Genomic DNA, 12,887 nt, shown 5'->3' with positions numbered 1-12,887 from the left:
TCTATTGCACTGCACCGGAAAGAGCATTATTTATTTATTTATTTATTAATCAAATTTATCACCGCCCATCTCCCAAAAGGGACTCTGGGCAGTTTACAATAAAACAATTACTACAATCTCCTAAACTGTCACTCTACTATGGCTGATTAAGTCTTCTTGCAAATCCCGCAAAAACAAGAGCCAAGCCTGCAGCACCCCCTAGTTTGGAGGAAGTTAGAAAAGCCACTAATCAAATGAAAAATAGCAAAGCTAGTGGACCTGATGGGATTCCTGCTGAGGTTTTTAAAGAAGGCGGGCTTGGACTTACACAACAACTTCACAAACTCGTGAATAAAATCTGGATGAGAGAGGAGATTCTAGTAGATTTTAGGGATGCCATAATTATCACTCTTTTTAAAAAGGGTGATAGGACAGACTGTGGAAACTATTTAGGCATCTCCCTTCTAGCTATGGCAGGTAAAATCCTTGCAAGGATTCTTGCAAATTGTCTCCTATCTATATTAGAAGACATCCTCCTGAAACCCAAAATGGCTTCCGCCCTTCCAGGGGGACAGCAGATATGATTTTCACTGTGCGACAGCTCCAAGAAAAGCGCAAGGAGCAAAACTTCCCTCTGTACATGGCGTTTATTGATCTAAGGCTTTTGATACTATAAATGGTACCGCTCTCTGGACCATCCTTTTGAAAATCAGATGTCCTGATAAAGTTTGAAAATCTTGCAGCTATTCCATGATGATATTATGGCAACAATCCTGATGGCTCTCAAAGTGATCCATTTAAAGTGGGTTCCAGTGTTAAACAGGGATGTGTTATTGCTCCAACCTTATTCACTATCTTCATTGCTATGATTCTACACCTTGTTGAAGGGAAACTTCCTAGTGGTATAGAAATTATATATCAAACAGATGGAAAACTTTTTAATCTTAGTAGGCTGAAGGCAAAAATAAGGTAACTACAACCTCTGTTATAGGACTCCAAGATGCTGATGATAATGTAGTCTGCACGCACTCAGAAGATCTCCAAACTATCCTAGACATCTTTGCAGAAGCATACGGTAAGCTCAGCCTCGTTTAACATTAAAAAAAACCAAAGTGCTTTACCAGCAAGTTCGAACTAATCCTTCCACAGTGCTATCAATTCAGCTTGAAGGTATGTCACTGGAAATTGTCAACCGCTTTCCTTATCTTGGCAGCCATCTATCTATAAAAGCTGATATTGATACTGAAATTCAGCATCGTCTAAGCTCTGCGAGTGTAGCTTTCTCCCGAATGAAGCATAAAGTGTTTGAGGATTGGGACATCCACAGGGAGACCAAAATGCTTGTTTACAAAGCCATTGTACTACCATCCCTATTGTATACCTGTGAAACTTGGACTTTCTACAAACGCCACCTCCAACTTCTTGAAAGATTCCATCAAGTCTGCTTCCGTAAAATTCTGCAAATTACTTGGGAAGATAGGCGGACTAATGTTAGCATATTGGAAGAAGCAAAGACCACCTGTGTTGAGACAATGATCATCCAACATCAACTTCGCTGGACCGGCCATGTTGTTCGAATGGCTGATCATTGTCTTCCAAAGCAGCCACTTTACTCCCAACTTAAGAACAGAAAACAACATTGGTGGACAGCAAAAGAGATTCAAAGATGTTCTCAAAGCTAATTTTAAAAAGTTTAATATCAGCACTGAGAACTGGGAAGTCCTAACTCATGAGCATTTAAATTGGAGATCAGCCCTTATTAAAGGCGCTACGGACTTTGAAGAAGCACGAGTACAGGGCAAAAGGGAGAAGCGAGCTAAGAGGAAGGCACGTCAAGCAAATCCTCATTGTGACCGTCTTCCACCTGAAAATTTATGGGAGGCTATGCAGATCCAGAATTGGCCTTTACAGCCACTTACGGATCCACCATTAAGATTTTAATCCTGGAAGACAATCTTTCTCAGCTACGAGTGATCGCCAACAACAACTGAAGGAAGAAGTTCAAGCTGCACTGAAGGCATTGGTGAAAAACAAGGCTCCAGGAACTGGTGGATTACCAATTGAGATATTTCAACAATCAGATGCAGCAGTGGAAGCATTCCAAAGAAAGGAGATCAGACAGAATGTGGAAATTATTGAACAATTTCGTTGATTTCACATGCTAGCAAAATTTTGCTGAAAATAATTCAACAGCCTTACATCGATAGAGAACTACCAGAAGTCCAAGCTGGATTAAGAAGAGGACACAGTATGAGAAATATCATTGCTGATGTCAGATGGATCTTGGCTGAATATAAAGAATACCAGAAAGATGTTTACCTCTGTTTCATTGATTACGCAATGGCATTTCGCTGTGTGGACCATAACAAGTTATGGCTAATATTACGAAGAATGGGAATTCCAGAGCACTTAATTGTACTCCTGCGGAACCTGTACATGGATCAAGAGGCAGTCGTTAGAACAGAAAATGGTGACACCAAGTGGTTCAAAATTGGAAAAGGTGTGCAGTAAGGTTGTATACTTTCACCCTACTTATTCAATATGTACTCTGAACAAATAATTCGAGAAGCAGGAATGTACGAAGAAGAACGGGATATCAGAATTGGTGGAAGACTCATTTACAACCTGTGATATGCAGATGGTACAACTTTGCTTGCTGGAAATGAAGAAGACTTGATGTCATGAGTACTGATGGCGAGCAGGAGGGGGCCCCTATCCAGGGGGGAAAATGCATGCGTAGTACTGAGGAATTAAGCAGCCATTCAAAGAGACACAGAACAGACCCGCCTTAACTTTTGGGGTTTATCTGTCTGGGTTTTCCCACGCTTCTTCAGTTTGTTAGGATTTTCTGTCTTATATAGCAGTAATAAACACTAGAGACCTATTCCTCATCTCAGCGTGATTCCTGACTGTTAGGACACTTGAAGTACTTGCTGATGAAGATCAAAGATTGTAGTCAGCAATACCAACTACACCTGAATGTGAAGAAGATGAACATTCTCACAAATGGACCAATAAACAATGTCACAATAAATGGAGAAGAAACTGAAGTCATCAGCGATTTCATTCTACTCGGATCAATGATCAATGCCAAGGGAATCAAGTAATCAAATGACGTATTGTTCTGGGAAAATCTGCCATCAAAGACCTATCTAAAAGTTTTCAGAAGTAAAGACGTCAGTTTAAAAACAAAGGTGCGTCTGGCTCATGCCATGGTCTTCTCAATTGCCACATATGCCTGTGAAAGCTGGACATTAAAAAAGGAAGATAGAAGAAGAATTGATGCATTCGAATTGTGGTATTGGCAAAGATTATTGAAAATACCATGGACTGCCAGAAGAGCAAACAAATCAGTTTTAGAAGAAATACAACCAGAATGTTCCCTAGAGGCTATGTTAACTAAGCTTAGACTCTCATACTTTGGGCACTTCGTCAGGAAAGACCGATCGCTTGAAAAGGACATCGTGTTTGGTAAAGTCGAGGGCCAGCAGAAAAGAGGAAGACCTTCAGTGCGATGGGTTGATACAATTACAGCAACAATGGATGCAAACATTGGAACAGTCAGGCAAATGGCGCAAGTCCGAACAGCATTTCGTTTTGTTATACATAAGGTTGCCATGAGTCATAAATGACTCGATGGCAACTAACAACAACAGTGACCAAATTCAGACAATTTCACTAATGATGTGTCTTTCACTCGTTCCCAAAGCTTAAGTATACTGATGCATCCACATCCACATGTGAGCTGCCTTCGAGCCCTCTGAGATACCTGGTCTAGGCATAAAGTTCATCACATCAGTGAGCTTCAGCTTCTCCCAGTTTGGAAGGTGTTCTGTTCTGACTGCTGGACTGTCTGTATAACTAAACTGTTAAATTATGGACAGTTCCATGGCATCTGGTACATAAGCAAGGTGGCACAAAGATGCTTCTTTTCTGCACCTTACACTATAGGATTTAATTTTACAACCTGTCTGAGACAAAATAGAATAAGCTGTCTTCTGTTAAGGCTTCCTATGCAGTCAAATGGACATCTTTTTGGGATTTCATTCAGAAGCAACAGTTTAACCATTTATAGCATTGTGGCCATCATTTGGCTTTTCTCCTCTACTTAAAACAGCAGGGTTTATCCTTTCTTCAATAAAAAATATATTTGCTGCCATCTCCCTTTTTTCCCTTGTCTCTAAGTACTTCTGTTTTTTCCATTCCACTGATCAAGCATTTTATGCTTAATACATCTCTGTCCTCTAGCATAGCTCTGCTTCTAGCATTAGCCTTCCCCTTGTTCTTTCTGTGTTAACATCCAAATATGGCTACTACCCCAATTCAGATTTTTTCATAGGAGACAGCGTTTTTGGTGGCTTTGATGCTGGCTTATTTGGGTTGGAGAACTGTGCACCTTGCAGAGAGACACTGCTTTCCTCAAGTTTTATAGGGACAAAGTAGTCATTGAGATATTTTCTTCCTTCCGAAGGAAATATCACTTCATTCATTGCACTCCTCTTGCTTTTTATCTGCACTGTACAGTGCCATTATACTGCCACCCATGTTTATTTTTATCTTCTCATGGCCTGTCTAAAGGCCATGGGCTTCCCACTCATTGTTTTTCAAATAAGTATCACAAACTCTCCTGCCAGAACTGTGTGGGCAGCTACAGGTAGTCCTTGGCTTACGACAGCAATTGGGACTGGAATTGCCATTGCTAAGCAACATGGTCATAAAGCGCAACATTACGTGACCACACCACTTAGTGACAGCAGTTCTGGCAGTCCTAATTGCCATCGTTAAGTGAGGACCACATGGATCATTAAGCGAGGATCTCTTGTGACTGCGACTTCCGACCTCCTGCTGGCCTCCCCATTGACTTTGCCTGTGGGAACCTGGCAGGAAATGTTGGAAATCATGATCATGTAACTGCAGCTCACTGCAAAGTCATAATCTGGGGGCCAACTGCCCAGCTCACAGTCATGACTGTGGGGATGCTGCAGCAGCCAGAACTCCAAGGACCTGTTGTAAATACCACTCATTCAGCACTGGTGTAACTTTCAACGGCTGCTGAATGAATGATCGTAACCCAAGGACTACCTGTACATGAGTTTAGCCCTCCATCACCATCTAGTTTTATAGACTGGACCTTCACTTCCAAAGGGATGAGAATTCCTCCAGATAACAAGCTTGCTAATCACCCAAGTATGTGAATTATGGAGAGTATGATGAAGGATTGATAAGTTCTCTGAAACTGCAGTTCTTTGAGTGGTCATCTGTGAATTCACACAACTTGCTCTCCTACCCCAGTTGGTATGGACACATTGATAGGCCTGCTTGGGAATCCCAGTACACTATTGGCTGAGTTGGAGTTATGCAATAAAGATTGGCTCCATTCTGGCCAGACATTTCCTGGTCATTTCCGACTGAGCTGAGTTGTAGGTTGTATGGCTAATAAAATTTCTATGCAGGTATGGCTCTTACATGAGGATAGATCTGTGTCTTGGGTCAATGACTGCTATTGCTCAGGTGTCCATTCAGAGCCCAGCAACAAGCTTATCGGCAGAGCACTCCTATTTATTGTCTCAGAAGTCTTTAAAATTGGAAACCTCTAGATATTTAGTATACAGGTAGCCCTTGCTTACCAACTGCTCATTCAGTGGCCATTCAAAGTTACAACAGTGCTGAAAAAGGAGATTTATGACTTGTCCTCGAACCTGCAGCCATCACAGCATCCCTGCAGTTATGGTATTGAGATTCAGGCACTGGGCAACCGGAGCGCATTCAAGCAAATCACCGCGGTTGTTAAGCGCAACATCACGTGATCGCCATTTGCAGCCTTCACAGCCAGCATCTGGCAAGCAAAGTCAGTGGGGAAGCCAGTGTCCTGTTCAGACTATGAGGTGGCCAGACAGAATTATTATCAAAACTCTTTATTTAAAACAACTATTTACAACAGTAAAGTCCTGGTGAATAAATAAGGCAAAGCAATTCCAATCAAGACCACCCAGGCAATGACGGATGAACAGGCAAGGCTGCAGGATCAGACTGGCAGAACAGCAAGGCAGAATTCAGCTAACTCCCTGATTGAAGGCTGGACTGGAGAGTCTAGGTGAGGCTGAGATCTGGAAGCAAGGCTGGACTGGACTGGAGAGTGTAGGTAAAGCTGCAGACTGGAGACAAAGCTGGACTGGACTGTAGAGACTAGGCAAGGCTGAGAACTGGAAGCAAGACTGGACTGGACTGGAGAGTCTAGGCAAGGCTGAGAGCTGGGAACAAGACTGAACTGGACTGGAGAGTCTAGGCAAGGCTGGAATCTGGGAGCACACCTGGAATGTGCTAGAGCGATACAGTGAGGCTTGGAGCTGGACACGAGACTGTGCTCCGCAGGAATGGCAGGGAGACTGGAGCGGCTTGTGCAGCAGGCAGGTCTGTGGTGGCAGAAGATGCTGGCGCTGGTTCCATGCTGGCTACAGGCAAGGCTTCTGACGCTGGTAAGGACTCTTCCGCAATTGCTGTGAGCTGGACGGATTGGTTGTCTCCAGCAGCTTGCTCAATGCGTGCTTGCCTTTTAACACATTCCTTTCTGTGCCTTTTCTCTTCTGCAGCCAATCGGGCTGCCTTCTGATTCGCACACTTCTCTGCTTTCCTGTCTCGAGCGCTGATTGGAGGATTCAAATCCCCCTCCGGAGTTTGTCCAATCTGCATTTGCAAATTTTCCCACTCTGCTGAATCACTTCCTGGTTCAGCTTCTCCAAATCCGTCTTGGTAAGTTTTGTTTTCCCCTTCTGACTCTGTATAAGTTTCGATTTCGGAGTCAGAAGCAGGCTCAAACCTCACAGCTGTCAGGAAGTCACAAGTTGCAGTCATGTGACATCGCACTTAATAACCACAGTGATTCACTTAATGACTGCATCCAGAACTGATGTTGTAAGTTGGGCATGGTCATGTGATGTTTCACTTTACAACCACATCACTTAGTGACAGAGTTGCACATCCCCATTGCAGTTAGTAAGTGAGGACTACCTGTACTCTTTAATTTCTGCTTTCCTCTGCAGTTGCTTTTTTATTCTCTCAGATTCACCCTAGTAAACATGGGAAGGAAGACATATTTGCCCAGTTTGAGGACATATTAGGAGGACTTCATACCCAGCTCACCCACTGCTTCTCTTGGCACCTACCTGTTCCATCTTCATCTTGGCACTTTTTACTCTTTTTGATGCCAGACCTTTCAGTGTTGAACAGAACAGTTTCATCAAACAGAACAGAACAGTTTCATCAGGTCAAAAATAAAATCAAAACTCTTCTACAGCCTAATTGATTACTTCTTGACCTTTGGAGTCTGCATGTGACTCTTTCCTGAGTCCTAGACCTCTCTCACTCCATATAACCCAGAGCAGGGCTTGACTTCATTTCTTCTTTTCTTGAGAAGACTCTAAGAAAAAAGGCCCCTAGCAAGTTTTTCTTGGCTAGTTAATCTAAGTGAGGGAGTAGAGTTGTGTTTCCATAGGAATTTAGCCAGATATCCTTCTGGTTATCGTTATTAAGGGTAAAGATACTTTATTATAGCCAATTATTTTGATCCACATAATTCTTCTCAAGAAGAAATCAAGACTTCTTTGGGTTTACATTATTAGAGGTTCCGTTACGCAGTACCATGGAGAAAGTTAAATTTAGTGTTGCATTTGTTCTTATAGTCATAAACCTGCTTTGTCATGAAATTAGCAAGGAGATTTCTCAAAATATAGATAAGTAGATTGGTTAGCAATATACCGCTTTTGCAAATTGGTGTTTAATTTACATGAAACCCCCACTCCATAAAAGAGAATTAAGGTGCAATCTTATATCAATTTTCCTAGCATTATGCCTCACTGAATCAAATAAATAAAATTCAAGGTACCATTATTGTTGCTTTTGTGCCCACACATGCTTGATCTTGTATGTTAACTTTTATTAAACATTGGAAATGATTTGATCTCTAAAATATAACTACCGTCCATGCACACTTTCTACTTATAGAATTTCATAACCATTTTGGGTATTACCCCATAGCAGGATACAGTTTCTAAATATGTTTCCAGATGCTTTTTGTGGCCTGGTTTTCCTATGCTGTTAATCTCTTCAATTGCTTGGTTTCTTAAACTAAACATCTTTCCAAGCATTGCTGTATACTGAACTTCCATCTCAGTTTTGAGGACTGGATGTTGTATGGTGTTTGAAAGAATAGAATGAGGAGCATCTTGCCCTGGAGAACTCAGATGCTCATACAGGAGTTTTGAGAGAAAGACGTTGGGGAATAGAAGTTACTGTCTGTTCATAAATTGTTTTCTTTTCTACTTGGAATTCTAACAACATCCTTTTCCCCTTATCTGGATTTCAGTTACATTTAAATCTAAACTATACTTTACAAGTACTTTTGTCTTATATAGGTTTATATGTTTTACGTGTACAATGCACATGTGATGCTAGCTATTCATTCTCCATTCATTGAATTGGAATTAAGATTTTTATAGCTGAATATCCTTGCTTTAAAATAAGAGCATACAACAGGCGTATGCCACTTTTTCAGCAATTTCTTCAGAATAACTAGAATGAGAATCTTACAGGTGAAGCAAGAATGAAAGCTTTTCTTCCAGGTGTTGATAGCATTTTGGTTTGTTTATTTCAGGTATTAGCAATGCTGAAGCCCGTCAGCCAGGAAAAGCACCTAATTTCAGTGTAAACTGGACAGTTGGAGATGCTGGCCTGGAAGTGATTAATGCTACAACAGGCAAGGATGAGCTTGGTCGTGCATCCCGCCTTTGTAAGCATGCACTATATACTCGCTGGATGCGTGTTTATGCAAAGGTATGTTTAAAAAATAGACAGTCCAGTGTTACTTTATGGCTACTGGGCTTACGATAGTAAATCTGATCTTATCTCTGAGAGCTGAATGTTTTCAAGGTGTGAAATCTGAGAAACATCAAAGATGATTTTATTGTTGCTGCTGCTCCCAGAACAACCTGAGAACAATAGAGCTTGGACACATTGGCTTCATTGAGTCAATGCAGGATGGTTCAGATATTGCTGAACTGCAACTCCCAGGAGCCCCAGCCAGCCTCATCAGTTATAAGAAATGTAGGGAATTTTCATTCAGCAACATGTGCAGAGCCAAAAAGTGTAGATACTTTTTCCTATCTCCTATTTATAGAAAACAGGACAGGGGAAAACCTTTGCCTGTAACTGCCATATTAAGAAATTTGGCCTAAATGATCTGAGAAAATGTCTACACCAGGGGTCCCCAAACTCTTCAGCTTATCAATCCCTTCATGAAGTTGGGGGTTCATGGGGTCAGATTGTTCATCAACCCCCAAACATTTATGATAGAAAAATAATTTAATAAATACTACTTTAACTAATAGTATGACCAATACCAATACTACTAATAATAACATCGGCTCCTTGGGTAGCCCCATTGACCCTTGGGGGTTGATATTGACCACTTTGGGGAACCCTGAACTATACATATTCATTTTAAGCAATAACAAGGTACAGAAAACACATAGAGCATGGCTTCTAAAATGGTTTCCAACCCTTTTACCAGCAGTGGCTATTGTCCTTTGTAACAAACCTATGTTTGTTGAGTCTGCATGGGTGTTTCTGTTCTCCCATTGTGTTTTTTCTGTCCGTGTTTGTATACAGGGCAGGCTACATAATCTCCTGTCTGGGTCATGTAGGAGGGAGTAGGGCTTAGAATGAACAGTCAGTAAGATTGTGAGCTGCTGCCCAGCTCATGGCGGTGAATCGGAGCAATTTTCTCTGGAATGTTTTGCTCCACATCCCCTGGCCAGACTTAACCCTCTTTTGAGCTTAGGATTTGTCTTGCCAACTTCTTCCCCACATCAAATTCTATTTTCATTCTATGGGGAGTTATCCTGCTAATGGACAAGACCCTTTGACATAACTTCTTCCGATTATTCTGTTGAGTTGAGAAGAATAAAAAGACATGAATAAATAATAGAGGAAACATTTAAAACAAAGAATGTGACTACCCCAATATATTATGGGCACTTGAAAATATCTATTTAAAGAAACCTAATTTAAAAAATCTTAAAAATATCTGGGGGGATAAGAATGTCTCTCTCCATTACACTCATTCAGCTAGATCAAAAGCACCTGCCTCTGCATGATGGAGCATTGGCTGTAGCCCATGAGCCCATTCTCTTCAGGAAAAGGATAGGCTGCGAGATGGGACGCTCCTCCCTTACTGTAGGTGTCTTCATCCTGCTGAGTGTCATTCACATAACCTTTGGGGGACTGTTCTCCTTTCAACAGCCCTTGCTAAAGGAGAATGAACCATGAAACAGAAATGAATAAACCCAAATGCTTTTATCTGTTAGTAAAATTCTGCATCAGCTTTTGGATGCTTACTACTTATTTGTGGGTTTGATTGCAATTTAATGTTGAAATTACAAAATAGGAGGAGGGACATGGGGCATTTGACATCGATTTAGGTATTGATTCTAATGGAAAGTTTTATAAGAAAACAAATCAGTTCATTGGGTTTCAGTTTGCAAAAATTTAGAGCAATCAAGATGTTGCTTTATGTTACGTCTCTTTTTTTCTCTTTGATTTCTCCAGCTTCCTGCCAGCCTTCATTCAAAAGTCAATAAGCCAAATATGTATCATGAAACAAAACAGGTAGCTGTGGAATATCAAACTGCCAAAGACTGTTTGTTTAAAGCATTTCTGAAGGCTGGCCTTGGGGCCTGGGTGGAGAAGCCGATAGAACAGGATCAATTTTCCCTGATTGTCTGAATTATGGTTTGCACTTCATGGGACTCTGATGGAAGCTCCAGTTCCTGTATCAACATTTCATCTGTACATCTATAAAAGCAGCTTTTAAACTTTTGTGGTTTGGGGAACTAACTTGTGACCAATTAGCTTTTGTTTTGTTGAGTTAATTCAAACTAATGAAAAACTGGGAATATAGTAACTAGGTTGGAATCAAAACAAAATTGTTTGATTACTATCTCAAGACTTTATCTCTGCAGGAAAAAAAACCTCAGTACAATTTTTTCAAGAACTCATCTACGGTTTTTAACAATTATTTTAATGCATTGCTGTCAGTTGCATATATAATGCACATTGGATAGGATTTTTACATGCGACTTGAGTATGTACTTTGATTTTGTGTTCTATTTTCAGAGCCTTAGAAAAAAGAAAAAAGAAAAAAAGAAAAGATACGCACTTTTAGAGTTTTATTTTTAAATTGATTAATATCATAGGAATGATACAAATTACAAAACTGGACTGGAGTTTAGACAGATAGTTTTCCCTGCTTCTGCCCGCCCCCCCAAACACAGCTGCTGAAAATCTTTGTCTTTGCTGTGTGTATGTGATACAGTTTTTAACATGCTACTTTTTATTCCATTTTAAAATACTTGTCTTCAATTAGCATTTATATACATTGTGATGTTACTGGTTTTTACCATTGTAAACTGGAAATTTTTTGTAAACTAAAACAGTGTAGACTTCAGCTTAGATGTGGGTGGTTCTATGTTTCACAGGAACCTCCTTAAGTACCACAGTAACATTATCAGTGCAGTGGCCATTTCAGAACACTTTTTTCCTTTGTGAGAAATATGCTGATTTGCCAAAAACCTGCACATGACCACCACAACAGTTAAAGAAGTGAAAGGTTATTCTAAGTTAAACTATATGCTCTTTAAAGATTTAACTTATTTTCAGCCAAACTGTATATAACTATGAGGTTATGCTGCCTGTGACTGTAAACATATGGATATAAAACTACCTACTCAGATTATTCTGCAATGTAGTTTTGATTGATCTAGTATAATAGGAATAAATGTCAAGCACCTATTTATTTATGAAGTACCTGATCCATAAGCATGTTTGTACGTGTCTGGATCTCTCAAAGACAGCAATATTGGCAGAGGGAATTAGTACCTGTGCTGAGCATAGGTCTTCAGTCTCCCCAGAGGATCCTCTGCCTAACAATCATGGCAACTGTGCTGCACAGACTATTCACTGCAAAGGCTCACCCTGAAACTCAGTGTATATATGTCCTAGTATTGAGCTAACTAATCCATAAAGCCATCTCTCCTACCCACTTTCAATGTTTCACAAAGCATTTACTCTTTTTATTGATTGATACCTCACCTCTAGCTTTATCTCAACCAGAGGAAGTTAGTTATAAACATGAAATTGTGCTAGAATTTTATTCCAGTAATAAAGAAATCTAACTGTAAAGCTAAAACAAAATTAATAACAATAAAATAAAAAATAGAGTTTGGTCTTTTCAATTCCATTCTAGCAAAGTATGTCATGTAGGTTTAGCACTGTTCATAATCCTGACTGTTTTCATGCTTGGAAAGAAATAACGGTAACGTGTTTTGCTAAATCAGTGCCAGGAATTTCAGGTGTAATACTAGATGTATATCACATATAACTTGGCCTCTGTATGATGTGAAGTTCATATTGAAGGTTTCACATCAGCTATAAGTATTTTTAAATATCTGTGTGAAGATATGTATAGATAGAAATAGTAGCTAGCATCTCACTTCTGAATGGAGTCTGGATATGACTGTCTACATTGTGTTTTGTTGATAGATACAAACACCATGAAAGAATACATGCATGTCCATGAAAGCCTTATTCAGTATTTAGTAGAGATGGCCCTTGTCTTTCTCAAGGGTTCCATTCCGGTGTAAAACTGTGGATAAGGAAATCACAAATAATGAGACCTGAACTCTGGGAATTTGGGCAGACGGGGGGAGGGGTGGGAGGATTCCAGACTCTGTGGTTCTCTCTTCCTCCCATGAGTATTTCCTCTCTTCCTCCTCTAACAGTCATTTGTGCAATGTGTCTATATTTGCTCCTTCTGTCCTTGCTCAGTCCAAGCAAATGTCAACCCAGTGATGAGT

At 40.3% G+C, this 12,887-nt stretch overlaps 1 protein-coding gene across 2 annotated transcripts in view; it reads left to right on the top strand.

Annotated features, from left to right (window-relative positions):
- The window catches only part of ADARB1 (adenosine deaminase RNA specific B1), an 81,766-nt gene extending 69,514 nt beyond the window's left edge, over positions 1–12,252 (top strand). For both annotated transcript variants that reach the window (XM_063317786.1, XM_063317785.1), the window contains 2 exons: positions 8,630–8,808; positions 10,582–12,252. In XM_063317786.1, the coding sequence (XP_063173856.1) occupies positions 8,630–8,808; positions 10,582–10,758 (356 nt within the window). In that variant the 3' untranslated portion in view covers positions 10,759–12,252. The remainder of the gene's footprint in view (positions 1–8,629; positions 8,809–10,581) is intronic.
- The last annotated feature ends 635 nt before the right edge of the window (positions 12,253–12,887 follow it).

Source organism: Candoia aspera, chromosome 1 (assembly GCF_035149785.1).
Source record: "Candoia aspera isolate rCanAsp1 chromosome 1, rCanAsp1.hap2, whole genome shotgun sequence".
In the NCBI taxonomy this organism is placed as follows: domain Eukaryota; kingdom Metazoa; phylum Chordata; class Lepidosauria; order Squamata; family Boidae; genus Candoia; species Candoia aspera.
Note: the sequence above shows the minus strand (reverse complement) of the source record. Positions and strands in the feature narration are given on the sequence as shown.